Below are 20,520 nucleotides of genomic sequence, written 5' to 3' on the forward strand. Positions count from 1 at the left end.
TACTTTCCTGTATGGCTGCCATCACTGCCTCAAGAGAAGGGCTTCCACCTTTCGAAGAGCCGATCGCCATTTTGATTGTGTGCATGGGTCTGGCTGTTCGCTTAGAGAGCGGTGTAATTTCCTTAAGACCCCTTAAGTTATACTGTGCCATGCGCCACTACAAAGAGACTACTTTTTTAAGTTTTTGGTATCATGGTTTTGAAAGGTTTAACGGAGAATAGAAGTAACTGTTGAGGTACACCTGTGGACCTCACGTTTGCATGTCCTCCCTCGCTGGCTGCAAACCGGAAGTCCCCAACATTCTGCACTTTTCATGATGTCATCTAACATCACCTACATTTTTTGACCTCAGAGTGTTTAACGGAAGTCTGCAACAATGATCGCAATAATTGCTTCATTTGTCCATCAAAGTGGTACTTTTGTGTCATATGTTAATGTTCCTGACAGTTTTAAACAGACACATGAGACAGAGCCATAATGATTTAGAGGAAATTCAAACCAAATCAGGCAGGTTTGTGCCGTAGTGTGGGAGTGATGGAGTGCCACTCCATGGACTACCCACATTAACTTGAATGGAAAGACCTGAATTTTCACCACATCGCCTGATTTGATTGGAATGAAACAACATTAAAAAACGTTATGTTATTCAGCAAAAAGAATGTTTTGTGTTCTCTCACAGGCAACATCACTGATACCTTATTTTGTTTTATCAAGCTTTAATGACTGTGGTTGTTGTGAGTGTAATGGACAATGAAAGCACAACCTATTTCTCTGCATGTTTCAGCTTATGCAGCTGCTGCAGCCTTAACTTTAATCTGATAGTATTCAGGTCAGGTTTGTGACTTGTTCAAAGTGTTATGGAAACATAATAGGTCTGATGTAGTCATAGTGTCTTCATGACTTTGACATAAAAATGACCAACGTGTTTATTATATCATGAGACTGACAAGTTAAATTGCCATCAGATTAAAATGACAAGCTACTCTTTTAGAACAAATGACCACAGTCATCTGATGTCAATGAGTTAACACTTGCTTGCTCTCAACCATAGTCATACTTGAAAGTGAAATCTTTGGGTGTCTTACCTTACCCAGACGTTCAATTTGCAAAATTTACAGCCGTGAAACTTTACTCAAAAGCAGGGTAACGCAGGCTGCTAAAACTGTGACACTTGACTATGATTTGGACATATTGCACCAGCTAGGGATCTTACTGGAACCAGCAAACCATAAGAGGAGAAGGCGGAAGTGGTGCTAACCTAAACAAAAGAGGGGAAAGAGAGCCAGTATGCCCTCCAGATAGACAGTACCATCGCTCCTACTTTCCAACTTCTGCTCACTCGACAACAAGCTGGGTGAGCTACGTCTGTTGAGAGAATACCACTGAGAGTGGTAAGACTGCTGAGCATTTGCTTTCACAGAAACATGGCTCCAGGACAATATCACAGATTGCGTTCATACAGCTGGACAGGATGATGGGATGACTGCCACGTCATAAACATAAACACCACGTCAGCCTCCCAGTGAGATTAGATAGACATTGAAGAGTATGCTGAGGTGGTAACCAGCTATATTGCAACATGCACAGAGGATGTTGCTGTAATTAAGACCTTCACTGCATGTGGCAAACGAAAACCCTGGATGACTACAGAAGTGCGCATCAGGGACGCCTCCCACCCTCTCCACACATTCTTTGAACTGCCCCCATCAGGAAAACGGTTCCGGAGTCAAAAAGACCAAACAAACAGACTAATGCACTTCATAAGCCTTTGTCATGTTTTAGTTTTAAATTATTATTCTTATATAGTGTTGATTGATTGACTTCTTATAAACACAAGACATTTAAAGTTCTTACCTTATAGAGGGTGAATGTACGTACAGTGTATGTAGCCAACTCTACAGTGTCCAGCATGTTCACCTGAATCGTCCCATATGTCTCTGTGCCTCGAGTGGGCCAATACTGGTCACATTTCACCTGTGTGAAAGCAAAGTTTTATTTTATGTGTTATTTGTTTTATCAAACAATGTAATTGTTTAAGTACAAATGTATGTAGCATGTATGGGGTTTGCATGGATGTATGTGTACACAAATTACAATGTATACTCATTAGTAACTGTGGTATAACTAAGTAGTGAGAGTATTTGTATGTTGGTATATGGTTTAGGGCTGTCGAAATTATAAGTTTGGTTAAACAATTCATGGTAACAACATCATCACAAAATATACGTGCACCATGGACAGAGTGTCTTGCCCTCATTTGCATCTCCTCTGACAGTAGCCACACAATGTAGCCCTAGGTTGTTGCGGTGTCTTCTTTTGTTTGCTGGTCGCCACCCACCATAAAACGGATAGCAACCAGCATTAAAGTGAATTAACATCACCTGCTATGAAAATGTGGAAATGAAAAGAAACAGAAATTATTTAAGAGGCGCTATATTGTTTACACAATTATCGTTAAATGTTGAAAACCTTACACTGGTTGTTCAAAATTTGTACATTTTCTGGCCTGCGAGCTAAGGCCTGAGATGTTCATTAGATCCTCTCAAGTCCAACATCGATCTAACAATTTGGTCCAAGGCAGAGTATGTTGAAAACTACTTGTTAGATGGACATATTGCAGCAGACATCCACAATCCAATGAATAATGTCCACTTCAAGTTGTTCTGTTTAAAAGGTTTTATTGAATTCTACAGGAAATAAAAAACAAATCTACCCCAAATATAAGGTTCCTACATTCTGGCCCCTAATTATTATGAAATTATAATTAATTAATTTATAATATAGAAAACAAGCCAAAGCATCCTGAAGTAAATTACACTCCAAACTAGTGTATAATGTTCATTTTCTTCTTTCGGCATTAAGTGGTCAGTCAGTCTAATTAAAATCGAGTAAAAAAGTTCCATGATTCAAGTCTGTCGGACTGTTGTGGCTCTTATGGCCCTCTCTCTAGGCAAACTTTGGTGACCGGCCTGTCAAGACAGATGGTCTTGGTCTTAATGCGTACAAACTGTACTAGTCCTCTTCCTTCCAGGATTGTTTGGAATTATCTTCTTTTCTTCTCCCTTTTTTTTTTTTTTTTTCTTTTTTCTTCTTCTTTGGTGTTTCATCAACATTACTGTTGGGGGGGAATCATGCTATGCGGGGTTGAAGTGAAATCTGAACAAATCAGTCTTGAGTATTTTGCAGAAGATGGAGAGTGATTCTGCTGTCCTGACATTGGTCGGGAGTTCGTTCCACCACTGAGGTGCCAAAGAGAGAGGAGTCGCGGACTTTGCTGAGAGGGCTTTGTTTGCTTTGTTTTTCACATTGGATGTCGGCCGCAACAGGAAGCTAGTGGAGGTCATGGAGGAGGGGGGTCACATGGGAGAATTTGGGAAACGAGGCGCGCTGCACTGTTCTTGATACGCTGCATCCAGATGACCAGAGCTTGGACCAGGAGTTGCATCGCGTCTTTTGTGAGGAAAGACCGGATCCTGTTGTAGAGGGCAAATCTGCAGGATCGGACCACAGCAGTGATGGTGGGGTGCAGGACAGTCTGTTGTCAAGGATTACGCCCAGGTTCCTCGCCGTCGAGGAAGGCACATTTTGATAATTATTATGAATAATTATTCATTTATAATCAACACACCTGCCCTACCATCAATTCCAAACATGCTGGAGGTTCACAGTATGGGTCCTCCTGCTCTTCTGGGTTCTCTTTTGGCTCTTTCTTCTTCAGCTTCTTGCCCTCCTTGTTCCTGGGTGGCTATGGCTCAGGGGTAGAGCCATTTGTCCTCTTTGGCTTGCTCTATTACTTTTGCCTTTAGGAGTGTTCCCCATTTCTCAACAAGTTTTGATGAAGTCTCGGCTCCATACAACAGGTCAAAGTCTTGCAAGTGTATTTGATGATGGTGGTAGTGGAAGGAGGTGACAATTTTTAATCTTTACACAGCTGACCTTGACAGGGAATACACTGTTAACATAACATATGTGGACTTACCAGGCCTTTTGTGTCAAGGAACCTCAGGAACACTTTAAGTACTGTGCTACATTGCTCAGGATCATGGATCACTTTTTGTCTGTGCTGGAAGGTTGCTCTCATTTTCATGAAGATCTGATTGTTGTCTGTGCTGTGTTTCAATAGAGATATCACCTCGCGATGCTGGTCTCCTCCAACTCTGGTCCGCTGCTGACTGAGGTGTGAGAGCTCCTTCCCCTACCTCCACTGCTACCACCACTGCTGAGTTCTCATTGTGTGTTTTTAAGCTTCCAGGCAATGTAGCCCTCATTGCTGTCTGCATCAAAAAAGTGTTCCTAAAGACAATATCAACAAAGTTGGAAATGCATAAAGAATAGTTTCAGCCTGAATCATGATATAAAGATGTGTAGAAAGGAAGTGTAAGACTTCCAAAATGCATCAGAATATTATTGATTTGTTAACAATATTTACAAACAAAATATTGCTCACACTGGTTGCAATCCTGCATTCGCTGTTACTATCAAGACTGTTAATTGCCCCCTTGCAGCCTACACACCTAGTGATCTTGGTAAAAAAGAAGCCTGTCTCTATTACTCTTAAGAAACTTCATTGCTATAATCTTAAGTGTTGGGAAAGGTTAACTTTATTCAAAAATATATAGTCACATAGCCTTTGGGAACAGTTTTACTATCCCCAATGCATACTGTGTTCTTTTGTCCATTGGTGGAGCACGCCTGTGGGGATAAATGGCACTGTATAATTGCTACATTGCTTTACCAATTTAGGGCATAATAGTTTTCTTTATTCTCTTAACTGTATTAACCAATGCAAAGGAAATACTATGATCCTAAAAAAATTGTGACAAAACAGTCTATAAGTTGTATAAATATAGTATATCGTTAATGGTCCCAAATTATACTGTTTTTCATCAGTTTCACACAGCTGTCAAAGGTTCAACAACTCTGTATTCGATATACATTGCCCTTAACACATCCGTGGTCCTGAATTTTAGGCTGTTTTTGTGCCTGCACCTTTAAATGCTAAATTTCGTTATGTAACGAAAGGAGCTGAATCTGAACAGCCTACAGGAGCACCAGTTTACCAGTGGGTGTGCTGCAGAGACCATGCAGGACTAGATTGTTTTCCTCATTCCTGGCAGGCTCAGGGAGGACACAGCTTACATACGTAGAGACCAGTGAAAATGTGTTTTTCATAATATGGGACCTTTAAAGCTGAGCAATCATCTGTTTCTGTGACCAAAATGTTCTTGATCTATCTAATACTATGAAAATTCTCTTCACTAAATCATGCATCATAAAGCATTTTACTTACTTACCCATACTTTTCCACCGTATCAGCAAAAACAATACTGACGAGATCATGGCGTGTTTGGTCCTTCATCTCTCCTTTTATTGTGTATTCTTTAAGTATCTTCTCCCCTCCAGACTTTTGTTCCAGAAATTTTTTGACAAGCTTGACAACAGGAAAAAGGAAAATGGCCATCAAACCAAAATATGTGTATGACAAAAATATACAATATTTACAACATAAGAATACATTTTCTGCAAACAAATATCCTTTTTGGCCTGTGAAGAACTGTCATCCATGTGCTGATTTTTTGGGAACATCAGAAAGGCATCATCAATGCGCTGTCTTTTTGGGGACAACAGAGAAGCATCACTTTCCAATTAGTGTGATGATAGTGACAAGGTTTCTGTGCATGTAGACTGGACAGGAGAGTCTGAAAAGGGGGAACACAACATGATTTTCAAAAACTTTTACACCTGTAATTTAATGTAATTTTCATCCATCACATATTTTTCTGTCTCAGTGGGTATGCTGAACTTCGCTTTATCTTTGAATGCAGGAAAAAAAATTAAATGATGTCTAGATTTATAATTCACTGTTGCTACAGGTGGATTTGACATCAACACTCAATACACACGCTTGGCAAAGGAGACTAATAATAATAATAATAATAGTGCATTTTATATAAAGGCACCTTTCAAAGCACTCAAGGGCACCGCACATAAGAACAACAGTACAACAAACGGGAGAAAATTTTGTGCAAATGATGATAAGTGTGTTTTCAGGCGACATTTAAAAGTGGAGACAGTGTCAGAAGTGCGAATGTCTGGTGGGAGAGAGTTCCGGAGGCTGGGGGCAGATCTGCTGAAAGCTCATGACCCAACGGTGGTTAGATTGGCAGATGGGGCAAAGAACTGGATATTAGAAGAGGATCTGAGAGTGCGGGAGGGTGTGTTGTTATGGATAAGTTCAGGGAGATATGATGACGTTCTGAACCAGTTGGAGTTTATGAAGTGATTTGGAGTGGAGTGTTTATGGAGGAGAGAATTACAGTCGTCCAGATGAGAAGCAATCAAGTTGTTTATGAGCATAGCAGTGCAGGTTGGTGTGAGTGAGGGATGGTGGCAGTTGATGTTGCTTAGATGGAAGTATGTAGACCTGGTAACATTATTGATGTGGGCTTTGAAGGTCAAGATGCTGTATAGGATGACACCCAGGCTCCTTACCTGGGGTGATGGTGGGACAGTGGAATTATCTATTGACATGGAGAAGGAGTTGTGCTTTGCAAGGGTGGATCAGGTACCGGTTTTGTCATTGTTCAGTTTAAGGAAGTTGAGTGAGAACCATGATTTAATCTCCAGTAGGCAGTTTGATAGAGCTGTGGGTGGTAGAGTGGAAGTAGGCTTGGTGGAGATATAAAGCTGTGTATCGTCAGCATAGCAGTAGAATTGAATATCAAATATCCTGAGAATGTGTCCAAGGGGCAGAAGGTAAATAGTAAACAGGAGGGGGCCAAGGACAGAGCCCTGGGGAACACCGCTGGATACTAGAGAGGAGAAGGATCTTAGGTTCTTGAGTTGGACAAAATGTGTGCGACCAGAGAAATGGGATTTCAGCCAAGCTAGAGGGATGTCAGTGATTCCAATGGAGGCCAGCCTGTCCAGGAGAATGTCAAGAGAGACAGTGTTGAAGGCTGTGCTGAGGTCGAGGTGATCCAGGATGGAGAGTAAACCCAAGTCAGGTGCCATCAAGAGGTCATTTGTGATTTTCAAAAGGGCTGTATCAGTGCTATGAAGGGGACGAAAGCCAGACTGAAATTGTTCAAAGAGGCTGTAGTGAGACAGATGGGTGTATAGTTGAGCGGCAACAGTTTTTTTTTAATAATATGGAGATAAATGGCAAGTTTGAGATGGGACAAAAGTTGTTCAAATCATTTGGGTCTTTACCAGGTTCTTGATAGTTGGAGTAATTGCAGCAGTCTTTAGTGATGATGGAACAACACCAGTAGTCAGTGAGGAATGAATGATGTCAGTTATGAGAGAGGACAAGGCAGGCAGGCAGCTCTTTAACAGGTAGGTAGGCAAGGGGTCTAACTGGCAGGTGGATGATTTGGATTTAAGGATGAGTCCAGTTATTCAGAGACAGTTGGCAGTTTGGAGCTAGCACTGCATGAAAAGTGGGATTTTCGTCAGTATGCGGCACTGTAGATTGACGTGGAATTTCAGGTTTGCGGCAATTTGCAGGCAACACTGAAAACTGACGTAAATTGTCGGAAATTGACGTGGGCCTTGCTTGGCAGTTGTCCCCCCATGACCCCCCTCCCCCTGATTCTAGGGGAGGCTTTAACATGTAAATGAAAAGGCTGTGAGCTATACAAATGCAAATCAGGGTAGCAGGGGGAGTTTTACCCCAGGTAACCTTGTTCTAAAAGGTGTTAACTTCATTTTAAGAAAATCTCTGGTATAAATAGATGAGGCTCAGTATAGCTTAATTATAAACCCTTATATTTGAGCTTGAATGGATTTATTTAATGAAAGTATGCTAGATCAATTACTGTGTATGTCATTAGCAATGGCCAATGTTATGTAAAAAAGATTATTTATTCTTTTCTCTCTCTCTCTCTCTCTCTCTCCTGGGAACAAGTTAAAGATAAAACTCCAGTTGTTAAGAAGTTAAAATGTGCATTAAATATTTTGAGATAACCAAGATATTAAAATGTAAAAAAAAAAAAAAAGTATTTCTATCATTTCATGGGTTCTGAATGTTTTAAAAGCAGTTGAAAAGTCATTCTTATTGCCTGTGAGAGTTCATGACCTGTAAGAGTTTTCACACTTCCGGGTAGACCGGCGCGTGAGTGACGAGGAAGAAGGAGCGGAGAGTTAATGGCGTCGAGCAGCTGACGGTGGACTGTGTGTGTCGTGTTTTATCACTAACAGACTGAACTGTTGTCTGACGACGTGCTGTGAGTGTGTGAGTTGGACTCTCCATCGCAGTCGAAGTGTTTGTTTTTTAATGGACACGAAGCAAGTTCGGCTAAGATAGCTAGCAGGAGCTAAGCTAGGCTAGCAGGAGCTAGGCTAGCGGCCCGGTCATTGTCGAGAGGACGTCTGCGCGGACGGGAGAAGCTTTGCCGGGTCGCCACGAAGAATGTCGCCGACGGACGGCGCTTCCCTGCGGCAGAGGGACACGGAGGTTTATCGCTGCGAGCATTTTGTTTTCACAGACCAACCTCGCCTCATAACAAGGCCGCGACCTCCTGTTAGCTCGGAGCCACGTCTGCAAGTCCAGATTTACACGATGCCGATAATGACGCCAGCATTGTGTGTAAGTAACCTTAACTGTTACTGTTTTCTCCCTGTTTTAATTTTACTGTGTCTTACGTTTTCTTAATTCATACCAGTGTTTTCAATTGTTTTCCAGCTGCCTGTGAGACATTACGAGACAGTACGCAGGACAACAAACAAGCAGATCTTGCATCGCAGGCGGACGCTGTGAGGAGTTCAGCTCGGAGTCGATCGAGGACAAAGAGGGTAAGATTTATTAGATTAGATCCGTTTTTGGTCAGTGTGACTATTATTCTATTAAATGATAGATGTGTTGTATCCACACGCAGTGCATCGCGCAGTACTGATCGTCTTTATTTTTTGTTTTTACAGCTGCTGGAAGCGAGACAGAGTGCTAGCTGAGGATGAGGTGGACTTTTCGATGTGCGCCGCCATGGACCTGATGTCTGAGGAGAAAGACGGCACAAGATGGCGGGTGTCCGGATGAATTGTGCGACCTCCGTCCTGCGCTGCTCTGATTCCGAAGTACAGAGCAGCGCACCACAGACGTCTGCAGAAACAGACACTTCGCGGTGCTGCAGGATTTTGGGCCTCTTGAGCTTCCTGTTTGTTGTGTGGGCAGATTATGCTTTGTACATGCTGTGTGTTTGTTTGTGCTAATAAAACTCTTTCTTTGAATAAACAACTCCTTCCTGGTAAATGTTCCTTTCCTCAGTAAATTCATTCATGTCATTGATGATATCATAAATATAAATGAATGAATAAATCATATAAATATATAAACATAATATATATATATATATTCCCACCGGGGTCTACATTTATAATGACCCATGGTGACCCTTCACGAGTGATTTTGCTTGTTTATGAGTAGTGGTTTCATCCAATACTGAGTGAGGATATTGAAGCCAGCCCACACGTTCTCTGGCCAGGCGTGGTTTCGCTGCTATTCATATGCAAATTGGAGCCGTTCGCACATCCGGGAGCTCCACTGACGTCATGGTTCGTTTCCGACAATTTTAGGCACAGACAAACGCCACGTTCACAGCCTGTAAATTGTCGTTAACTCCCGAAAATTAAGGAGATTTCCGGGCGTTTACGGGGCCGAAAATCCCACTTTTCATGCAGTGTAGCAAGTGGATAGCTGATGGAAAATGTGGGTAGAGAGTGCTGAGAAGTTGTAGATTCATTTTAAGCAGTCAATGCCTGGTGGATGTTTTCAATTTTGGCATTGAAGAAGGTCGAAGTTATCACACTGTGCAACTGTGAATAGGTGAGGTGGTAGAGCATCAGGTGGTTTCAGGATATGGTTGAGAATGGGGCTCTTGTGTTCCCATCCACTGTCCTGATTAAGGTTGAGTAGTATGTGGATTTGGCTAAAGAAATAGCATCCTTATATTGGGGCATGTGATTATGATACATTTCTTTTTGCAAAGTCATCTATTCCATTAGAGAGGGCTGGCAAATCAATATCTTTGATGTTTCGAAAAGTGATAAAGCGAGGCATGCTAGTCCTGGACAATCTTAGCATGACATTAAAGGATATTAGCTTGTTGTCTGAGATGGGCAATATGAGGCACAACAGTTTAGGGGGGTTACACCAGAGCAGCAGATTGGGTCAAGAATGTGTTCTTTGGAGTGTGTTGGAAAGTCAGTATGTTGCTGTAATCCAAAGCTGTCAAGACCTGAGATAAAGTCCTTTGTAAAAACATTGTTGATGCTATCCCAGTGGATATTAAAATCAACTAGCAATATTAAGTTAGGGGACACATAACATAGGGTTGTTAAGAAGGCAGAGAATTCCTGTAGGAAGGCACTATTCGGCTTGGGTGGTCGATAGATAGTGGCCAGAATAGTAGGAGTTGGGCCCTTGATTTGTAGAGCACTGGACTTAAATGAGGGGTATACTGGCACTATAATGGAGGACACTTTCCTTATCTGATTGTATAGTATCTCCAGGCCACCCCCTCTGCCAGAGGTACAGGGCTGTGATGAGAAGACAAATCCAGGAGGAATAGTTTGATTAAGGTGTGAAAAGTCATTAGGCTGCTGCCATATCTCAGTCAGGCAAAAGAAATCAAACGTATGGTCATTCAGTAGATCATAGAGCAGAGGTCCCTTGTTTGTCAGTGAGCGGATGTTAAATAACCCAAAGTTTAGATTGCTGGTGTGAGGTTTGGTGTTAGCTGATCTGGTTGGAATAACAAGCACACTGTGATCAATAGTTCGACACCTACACCTGTGCATGTGTATTAATTTGTGTTATGAGATAACAACGGTAATTAGAATCCAGTTAATCGCAGCAGTGGAAGGAGCTTTATGACAGCTAGTAGGAGACAGTGGACCATGGTGGGGGGGTTGGGCCACAGAGAGTGTCAGTACTTGGGTTGGCTTCCAGGGGGGAGCTTGTGCGAGATACAGTAATGTGCTGCAATAGTAGGTGGAGAGTAAGAGGGCTCCAGGTGGGGTGCATGGCAGGGTAGTTGTCAATCACGTGGAGCAGCGGTCTGGATAGCATGCGTAGCAGTATGAAGTAGTGTATGATGGGTTTCAGCACTGTGGCTCTTCCCAGCCAACCACTGTGGGGGAGCACCTTATAAAGGGAGGCAGAAGGCACCTGGTCTCACGCTTTCCATCCAATTGTTTCAATCTGGTTATTTTATTTTAGCAGCTCACTTGGGTGTTGCTGCTGGATGCACGTTGCTCACTGCTCATTGTGTGCTGCTCGCTGTCTGCTGCTGGTTGCCATGCCGTGCCGACCGTGATTGCCTGACCGGTATGTAGCACAGTGACTTTATCTTCCTCCTCCAGCCACTTGTATGTTGCTCATATCCGTTCTTTTATTGTAGGGTAAAGACACCTGTGTAGCGGCATAGCAACCGCTAACCTGTCTGCAAGAAATCACTGCTGCTTTGCCTCGCGGCTTCGCTGCTTTGCTGCTTTGCCTCACCGCTAGCTGCTTTGCTGCTCACTGTTAGCAGCTGCTTTGCTTCACTGCTCTGATTCATTGTTCGGATCACACTGCTTTAACTCACAGACTTTTATTTGCACTCGCGGTCGCGGTGCTCTAACGCTGTCTGCCTGGCTCCCGGCTGCTCACTACAGCTGGCTAAGCGCTAGCCTTCATCCAGGTCTTGTTTAAGAGTTGCCGGGGCTGAATTGTTGCTTGTTAATCCTATTTGATTTGTGATAGTGTAAAGTATTAGAGATTTGGTATATTAAGTGACCTTGATTTCTTGTGTTTTTGTGATTAGATGCAGTTAATTTTGTTTGTTTTCTCGCCTGCTGTCCTCTGACCCAATTCAGGTGCGGAGCCTAGGGTGGCAGATTGGTGTCCTGGTGGCGGTGTCCCTCTTGTGTTTGCACTTTTGAGTTGATTTTTTTTAACTTTTATTTACTTCACGTGTGGTGTTCCTGGGATCCCGTTTGTTTTGGACCCAACCATCCCCCAGTAAGTCTCAGCCATGATTGGTTCCCCTTTTTCGCCCCAGTAAGTGACTTCCTAATGTTGGAGTTTCAAACGATTTTAAAATTGAAATTAATAAATGTTTTTGTACCCAGAAATGCTGTCTCTGCCTCCATTGTGAAACGGACCTGAGTGCCTTATTTAGCTGACAAGTAGTCCTTTAAAAGAACAAAAAGGTTCCCTGGGTGAATCTCCCAGAGTGGTGTTGTTTTGCGTAAAAATTCATTCTTAATCCAGTGCTGCCCAGAGCACTCTCCTTGTACCGTCACACATGCTGGATGTTAGCTGCTAATACTGTGCTACTGGGACTGTTTGAGTGAAGTCTGTTGGTATGGAAAAGGGAAAGATGGTTCCAGAACAGGTTGAAGTTGTCAATAAAACCAATGTTTTGTATTCTGCAGGTGGACTGAAGCCAGGTGTTCAGACTGAGGATTCTGGAGTAACGCCCAGCTCCACGGCCGGTCCCCTGAGCCAGACCACCTTGCCACAGCTGTTTAAGAAGCTGAAGAGAGCATTACAATCCTTTTTAGTCAGCTCCGACTGCCGACAAGCCGTGTCACTGGGACAGATTGGGAGCCGCTGATTCGGGCCTGGGCGAGGAAGGTCATCTGGTTCAGCCGGCATCACCGCTGGGCAGGGAGGAGCAGCAGGTGTCGTCGTCAGGCGAAGTGGAGCAGCGGGCGTCGTTGTCAGGCAAGTGGAGCTGCGGGCATCGTCGTCCTCAGGCAAAGGGGAGCTGCAGACATCGTCGTCAGGCAAAGTGGTGCTGGGGGCGTCGGCGTCATCAACAGGCAAGGAGGAGCGGCACGGCGGTCATCTGGATGAGCCGGGTTGTCAGCCGACAGGGATGCAAAGCGGTTTGAGAGGTTCAGGCTGGGCAGAGAAGCAGACCCATCAATGTCCCTCTTTCGTTCCTCCAAGGCAGCTGCTTGGGTGTTGAGCAGGAGGAGAGTTGTGGGCCAGTAGCTGGATTCCAAACAACCGTGTCCTGGAGGATTGCACTGAGCGAAGCGATCTCTTTGGATTGTGCGGATGCTACATCCATGAAGTTGGATAGCGGTAACTCTTTCTTCTGGAGTTCATCAGAGAACCGTCGGATAACATCCTTGAGGTCAGAGATCTTTTTGTTTGCTTGCTGTAGGAGTGCACAGTCCACACCGGGCATGGTTAGTAAGGTTGTTGTGGGTTAGCTTAGCCATGATGCTAACAAGCAGTAGCTCGGATCGTTTTTCCAATGAGCTAAGAGAGGTTTTACAGTAGTCTTGTATTAGGTGTCTGCTATATTATGTGAATGGCAATCTTAGCAAGACAAACTTCTCAAGAACAAGCACTTGTCAATTGTACTGGCTGGAGACAGACTAGAACCAGGAGCTCATTCAGAATTCAGGCTCTACGGTTTCTCAATTGTAAAAAAGGTCTGGATTTCACTGCTACTACTTTTTACTTAAACACTACCTACTGCATCATGCAGATTTACATTTGTAAACAAGGACCAAGGCTAATGTGATATTATCAAGAGAAGTAGTGGAAGAATGCCTTTAGAAACTCAAAATTTAGTTTGACACCAAGTATGAGATGCATGTGGTTATATGAAGCAGAAACATTTACTTACCCTCTTCCAGAAATGCTTGATGTGCCTGTCTCGGTGGAGCAGGGTTGGCGGGAATACATCACCAACTTACTGCTCAGTGTATACTTTAGCTGCTGTAGCCGTAGTGGAGGCACAGATGGCACTGCATGAAAAGTGGGATTTTCGTCCCTGTAAATGCCCGGTAATCTCCCTAATTTTCGGCAGTTAGCGACAATTTACAGCCTGCAAACGTTGCGTTCGTCTGTGCCACATACTGATGGAAACAAACAGTGACGTATGTGGAGCTCCCGGAGGTGTGAACGTTTAAAATTTGCATGAATAGCAGTGAAACCACAACTGGCCAGAGAATGTGTGGGCTGGCTTGAACATCCTCACTCAGTATTGGATGAAACCACTACTTTAAACAAGCAAAATCACTTGTGATTGGTCACCCTGGGTCATTATAAATGTAAACCCCAGTAATTAAAAAAAAAAAAAAAAAAAAAAAAGCCCAAAATCCTACAGCACCGCAAAGTGTGATTTTGCAGACGTCCGTGGTGCGCTGCCCTGTACTTCAGAATCGCCTCTCATGTGACTGCAGCGTAGCACAGAGCTCGGTGAGCTCCGGGCTGCAAAAGGACGGAGGTCGCACAATTCATCCAGACACCCATCTTGTTCCGTCTTCCTCCTCAGACATCAGGTCTATGGCTGCGCACTTCCAAAGGTCCACGTCATCCTCAGCTAGCACTCTGTGTCGCTTCCAGCAGCTGTAAAAATCAATCAATAAAGACGATCAGTACTGCGTGATGCACTGCGTATGGACACAACACATCTATTAATGTGCCCGAATAATAGTCACATTGACCAAAAAATAAAGTCTTACCCTCTTTGTTCTCGATGGACTCCGAGCTAACCTTCTCACAGCTTCCGCCTGCGATGCAAGAGCTGGTTGTTTCTTGTCCTGCGTACTGTCTCGCAATGTCTTACAGACAGCTGGAAAACAATTAAAAGAGAGTGGTATGAATAAAGAAAAGTAAGTCAAAGTAAAATTAAACGATGTAGAAAACAGTAACAGTTACTTACACACAATGGCGTCATTATCAGCATCATGTAAATCTGGACTTGCAGACGTGGCTCCGAGATAATAGGAGGTCGCGGCCTTGTTATGAGGCGAGGTTAGTCTGTGAAAACACAATGCTCACAGCGATAAACCTCCATGTCCCTCTGCGGCAGTGAAGAGCCGTCTGTCGGCGACACTCTCCGTGGCGACCCAGCAAATCTCCTACCGTCAGCGCAGGCCTCCTCTTGACAATGACCAGGCCGCTAGCCTAGCTCCTGCTAGCTAGCTTAGCTCCTGCTAGCCGAACTTGCTTCGTGTCCAATAAAACACAAACACTTCGACTGCGATGGAGAGTCCAACTCACACACTCACAGCACGTCGTCCGACAACAGTTCACAGTCCGTTAGTGATAAAACACGACACTGATGACACACACAGTCCTCTGTCAGCTGCTTGACGCCATTAACTCTCGGCTCCTTCTTCGTCGTCACTCACGTTTCGGTCTACCCGGAAGTGTAAAAACTCGTAAAGGTCACGAACTCTCACACGTAATAAGAATTACTTTTCAAATTCTTTTAAAACATTCAGAACCAATGAAATTATAGAAATACTTATACATTTTAATATCTTAGTTATCTCAAAATATTTCATGCAAATTTTAACTTCTTAACAACTGCCGTTTTATCTTAAACTTGTTCCCAGGAGAGAGAGAGAGAAAAAAAAGAATAAATAATATTTTTTACATAACATTAGCCATTGCTAATGACATACACAGTAAAAATACGTTCATTAAATAAATCAATTCAAGCTAAAATTTAAGGGTCTATAATTAGGCTATACTGAGCCTCATCTATTCATACCAGAGATTTTCTTAAAATTAAGTTAACACCTTTTAGAAAAAGGTCACCTGGGGTAAAACTCCCCCTGCTACCCTGATTTGCATTTGTATTGCTCACAGCATTTTCATTTAAATGTTAAAGCCTCCCCAATGATTGGATGTGTCAGAGTTTTCTTCAGTTAAACAAAGATAAGACTGAATTAATTGTTTTTGGATCCAAGGAAGAACGACTTAAAGTCTCTGCTCAGCTTCAGTCTGTAATGTTGAAAACTACAGACCAAGCCAGAAACCTCGGTGTAATTATGGACTCAGACATGAATTTCAGCAGCCATATTAAGACAGTTACAAAGTCAGCCTACTATCACCTTAAGAATATATCCAGGATAAGAGGGCTTATGTCTCAGCAGGATTTGGAGAAACTTGTTCACGCATTTATCTTCAGCAGACTCGACTACTGTAATGGTGTCCTTACAGGACTCCCTAAAAACTCCATCAGACAGTTGCAGCTGATTCAGAACGCTGCTGCTCGAGTCCTAACAAGAACCAAAAAAGTAGATCACATCACTCCAGTTCTTAGATCTTTACACTGGCTTCCTGTCTATCAAAGAATAGATTTCAAAGTCCTGTTGTTGGTTTATAAAGAATTGAATGGTTTCGGGCCAAAATACATTTCTGATCTGCTGCCGTGTTATGAACCATCCAGACCTCTGAGACCGTCAGGTACCGGTCTGCTTTCAGTCCCCAGAGTCAGAAGTAAACATGGAGAAGCAGCTTTCAGTTACTATGCGCCACATATTTGGAACAAACTCCCTGAAAATTGCAGGTCTGCTCCAACACTCACCTCTTTTAAATCAAGACTTAAAACATTTCTTTTTGCCACTGCTTTTAAAGGAACTTAGGGCAGGATCAAGAAATAAGACTCAATAGCGACACAACGGCCGTTTGGGTAACTGCAGCCATCAGCCAAGCCGGCGCGGGAGCGCGAATGAACTCTTCACAGCAGTGCAGCTGATGCTGTGACACGGTTATTCGTTTGCTCGCTGTTCACGCGACTGTTTACTGCAAGACTTCCGCAGATGCCTCCGTGGAACTACATTGGTAGCCTACATCAGTGAACAGCATCATGTCAAGAGACAAAGTAAGTAAACTAAGTGTTTATTTTAGTGCAGCTTTAGTATATTTCTTTGACAACATTAGAGCATCAATTCTGCAAAATGACAGTTGTAATGTAAAGTACGCTTACCTTACACTGGCCAAATGGTTACTAAAGTTCAAATTTCACCAGCCACGGTGAATAAAGAGCTAGCGATAACCATTGTCTTGTGACTGAAGCTAATGTGACTGCTAACAACATTATGGTGTTTGACGAGCATTTGGCTTGTGGCTGCAGCTAATTTTTGACTGTGGTAATTACCAACATAGCTAATATTTATAACATTGGATAAAGCTTGCTAACAAGCTAACATAAGTGTGCAGTCATTATCATGTAACAGCAATAGTATGATTCAATATCTCAAGCCACGTGTTGTGTGCCAGTGCCACTAAGATAATTTGTGAAACCATTTCCATTATAAGACAATATAAATGGTATGAATAGCACTAAGCCATAACAAAGTAAATACAAGGAAAACACAAATGTCAATATGTCGTAACTGGTATTGTACTAAGTTGAATCAGAATAAAAGTAACATCAAATAAAGTCAAAACATCACTTTGAGGATAACTAAAGTTATTCTTATTAGTATTGTTCTCAATGTATTTGTTTCAGGATTTGGCACACATGGAGATGTACTGCCTGGATGAGGGTACACTGCGTCTGGTTAGGATGACGTGGAACAACATCTTTGCTCTGGAGGACAGCCAAGATGTGGGCAGCGATAACCGAGAGTTTCGGTTTGTTGCCTACGATTTACGATCTGGCAGGATGGGCGTCAGAGAAGAGGGAACTGAAGGCCGATACCGAGCTGCTGTGTTCTTCGTATCCAGTTAAATTTCCCTGAACCTTTTGCAAACTACACAGGTTACAATGAAGCTCCATTTAGGGTCCCTGACTGATATTTTCTCCTGTTTTGTGTACCTGTGACCACAATACCTAAAAAAAATAACATTTCTTAGCCAAAGATTCCACTTTCATCCAAAAATAAAAACTATTTATGTACATTCTATATTTTTATATTTATTTTCAAAGTTTACAGTATTTTTCAAATTTGCAGTATGTACATAGTTTTATTTTGTTTGGTTTTTTCACATGTTTATGATAAAATAAATAGGGTTAGGGTTAACCCTAACCCTAACCCTGGTAAACAAGACGGTCTTGTCTTCTCTCTTTTCTTGCTCACGTCTCTGGATCATGTAGCTGAGGCCTTTATGGAGAGAAAAGAACAGTAGCGTTAGAACACATACCAGTGCTCCATAATCAAATCTGGTAATTATTATTTTATATTATAACATTTTACAATGTTTTGTCTATATTCTGAAAAGATTGACATTCCTAATGACCAAAACTTATAAAATGAAAACATACTAACCCCTCAGACACTGGTTCAATTGGTGATAATCGATGAGAGAGCTTAGCAGCTGTTCGCTTGCTGGGTGTTGATGCTCTCATCTCCTTGCTTCCCCGAGTAGCAGCTTCAGGAGTCTGCTTCTTCTGGTAGCTGGAAAACAGCAATACTTTAAGAAGTTAGAGTCTGAGTCAGCAAGCTGGCTGTGACTTTGCTACCTTGGTGTCTTTTCTCTTTGACCACATGGACAACTATGGCCATGCAATGTTTGCCTGTAACAATAATAATATCAAAATACATGTCTCAGTCAGTAATATTGTGTGTTTCACTTTTACAAACAATTTCTTTTGCTTTACTTACAACGTAATGTATAATGTCTGGAGCAATCTTGTGTGGAAGGTACAACACAAGTCAAAATTAGAAAAATAAAGGCTAAAAGCTCTACCGATGAGTTGAGACCACTCTTTTAGCCCACCGACCCCAAAGGACTCAACCACACAGATGTGCTTCACAAGCAAGGTCGTAATAATAGTAATAACAATAATAATAATAATAACTTTATCAGACCGGTAGACACGCACAATATCAATTATTATATAGCACCACCTGAGCTTGTTTACATTGTGCACTTCACGGTTAGCTCTAAACTGCCCTTTATTCAGCTACATCACAACAGTATCATCTCGTCAACACAATAGCCCCTAACCCATAGCCTTTAAATACCGTTACTGTACACCCTAAATACTGTATTTACCAGGGACAGGAACGAGACGGGAGCCGCTGCTGTGTGTATGATATAGCCTTATCCCCTACACACCAGGCAGCCGGGAAGCCGGCTCGCTGTGTGTAGCTAGCGGCTAATATGACTACACAGACCCAAACAAACCGTTAGCCTGTTGCTGCAGCCAGCTGCTAACGTCACCTCCCGGATAAAAGTTGGGATTTTGGTCCCATATATAAAAGGGCATATTTCTAACTATTCGGTTTCAGACTGAAGGACCGTGAAAAATGCGCAGTCTGTAACTTCTCAATGTTACAAGCAGTGGACTAAGTTACATGTTAGCCGCTAGCCACGCTGCACGTTAGCGGCTAGCGCTACATTAGCCGCTAACGCTACGTTAGAAGCTGACGCTACGTTAGCTGCTAACGCTACGTTAGAAGCTGACGCTACTTTGCGCTTTAGTTCACTCCGAGTCCTCGGTGATCTCACAAGATTTTCAAATCAAGCTCTAAAAATGCCCTGTAATGTATTCTTACCTGGTTACTAGGAAATTAGCCATGTCAGCATCCGTTTTCTGTCCCAGTTCAAGCTGAAGCTGCCTCCATGAATTGAACGCATATCCAATGTTTATTCGCGTGCCAGCCCGGCTTGGGTCATAACTTCGTTTAGACTCAGGACTTGCTGCTGATAAAACCTTAGTTTTCTTCTTGGTATTACTTTTTAGAGGACTTTGTGTGGTGGTAGGTCGTTTTCTGGCCGTGGCAGAGTCCGTAACTACACAAACAGTATTTCAGGTCCACCGCGCTTGTCTTCTTCCAGTCTCCAAGCCGTCGAGGACGCGCATTCAGCGTCATTTAACGTCACGTCCGCAGGGCTGCGCGGGAAATTCGGACCCAGAATAGCAGTACATAATGCAACACGGCCTGTTCAAGGCAATGGGGAGATATGTGTGTGGGCTCATTCCTTTTGGTTTTGAACGCTTCATCACCCATTAGCATTAAAATACTTATGTAATAATGAATGTTTATTTTTTCACAAATCCTGCCCTAAGTTCCTTTAACTAAAACAATTCAAGTCTTTGAACTGCATTATGACTCTGACTCTACAGTCTTGTTTCTTTTAAAGCTTCTCTATCTTAGCCTACTTGTTTTGATGTTTGTTTCTTAATGTTTTTACTGGTCTTAAAATGCTATTTTTTTTTTTTTTTTATGCAATTTTTAATGTCTTTTAAATGAAATTTTTATGTCTTTTAATGTAATTTGTGTGTGCCTGTAAAGCACTTTGAGTTGCCTTGTGTCTGAATTGTGCTATACAAATAAATTTGCCTTGCCTTGCCCTAGAATCAGGGAGAGGGGGGTCATGGGAGGACAACTGCCAAGCAAGGCCCACGTCAATTTCTGACAATTCATAGCAGTTTTTGGTGTGCCTGCAAATTGCCGCGTGCAGTTGCAAACCTGAAATTCCACGTCAATCTACAGTGCCGCATACTGACGAAAATCACACTTTTCATGCCCATTCCCCATGTACCGCTTGGTCCGCCCGGGTCACAAACACCCCAGCCCCAGGCACCTGCGTTGAGTCCGCCCGCCTCTTCAGCATTTAATTTTCATTCATTCATTCATTTTAACTTTTAAATGATTAATATACAGAATAAGATTATAGTGTATGCATTTATAAGGGTATGGAGAGAAAAGATGAACAGAAACACCAAGCGTGTCGTCACTTATGTCAACACCACACGAAGCAGATAAATGTTGTTGTTTGTTCTGCAGCCACAGAGGATAAAGCATGTGAACAGTATTTGGTTAACG

At 42.7% G+C, this 20,520-nt stretch overlaps 1 protein-coding gene and 1 long non-coding RNA gene across 18 annotated transcripts in view; both read right to left on the reverse strand.

Moving 5' to 3' along the window:
- LOC115591711 (receptor-type tyrosine-protein phosphatase F-like) overlaps positions 1-20,520 on the reverse strand; it is a 309,359-nt gene that overhangs the window by 43,109 nt on the left and 245,730 nt on the right. For 8 of the 17 annotated variants that reach the window (XR_003985993.1, XM_030433938.1, XM_030433935.1 and 5 more), the window contains one exon: positions 1,855-1,974. The exons of 1 other annotated variant lie outside the window; for it this stretch is intronic. Coding sequence is in view for 12 of the 16 variants with exons in the window: in XM_030433938.1 (XP_030289798.1) it covers positions 1,855-1,974 (120 nt within the window). In the remaining 4 variants the exon portion in view is untranslated. 8 more of the 17 variants (XR_003985994.1, XM_030433941.1, XM_030433940.1 and 5 more) reach the window with 8 other exon arrangements.
- LOC115591716 (uncharacterized) lies at positions 14,295-14,725 on the reverse strand. The gene is made up of 3 exons (XR_003985998.1): positions 14,670-14,725; positions 14,470-14,579; positions 14,295-14,353 (listed from the first exon to the last, which is right to left on the reverse strand). It is a non-coding gene; the product is annotated as an uncharacterized LOC115591716 (long non-coding RNA).

Source organism: Sparus aurata, chromosome 11 (assembly GCF_900880675.1).
Source record: "Sparus aurata chromosome 11, fSpaAur1.1, whole genome shotgun sequence".
Lineage (NCBI taxonomy): Eukaryota > Metazoa > Chordata > Actinopteri > Spariformes > Sparidae > Sparus > Sparus aurata.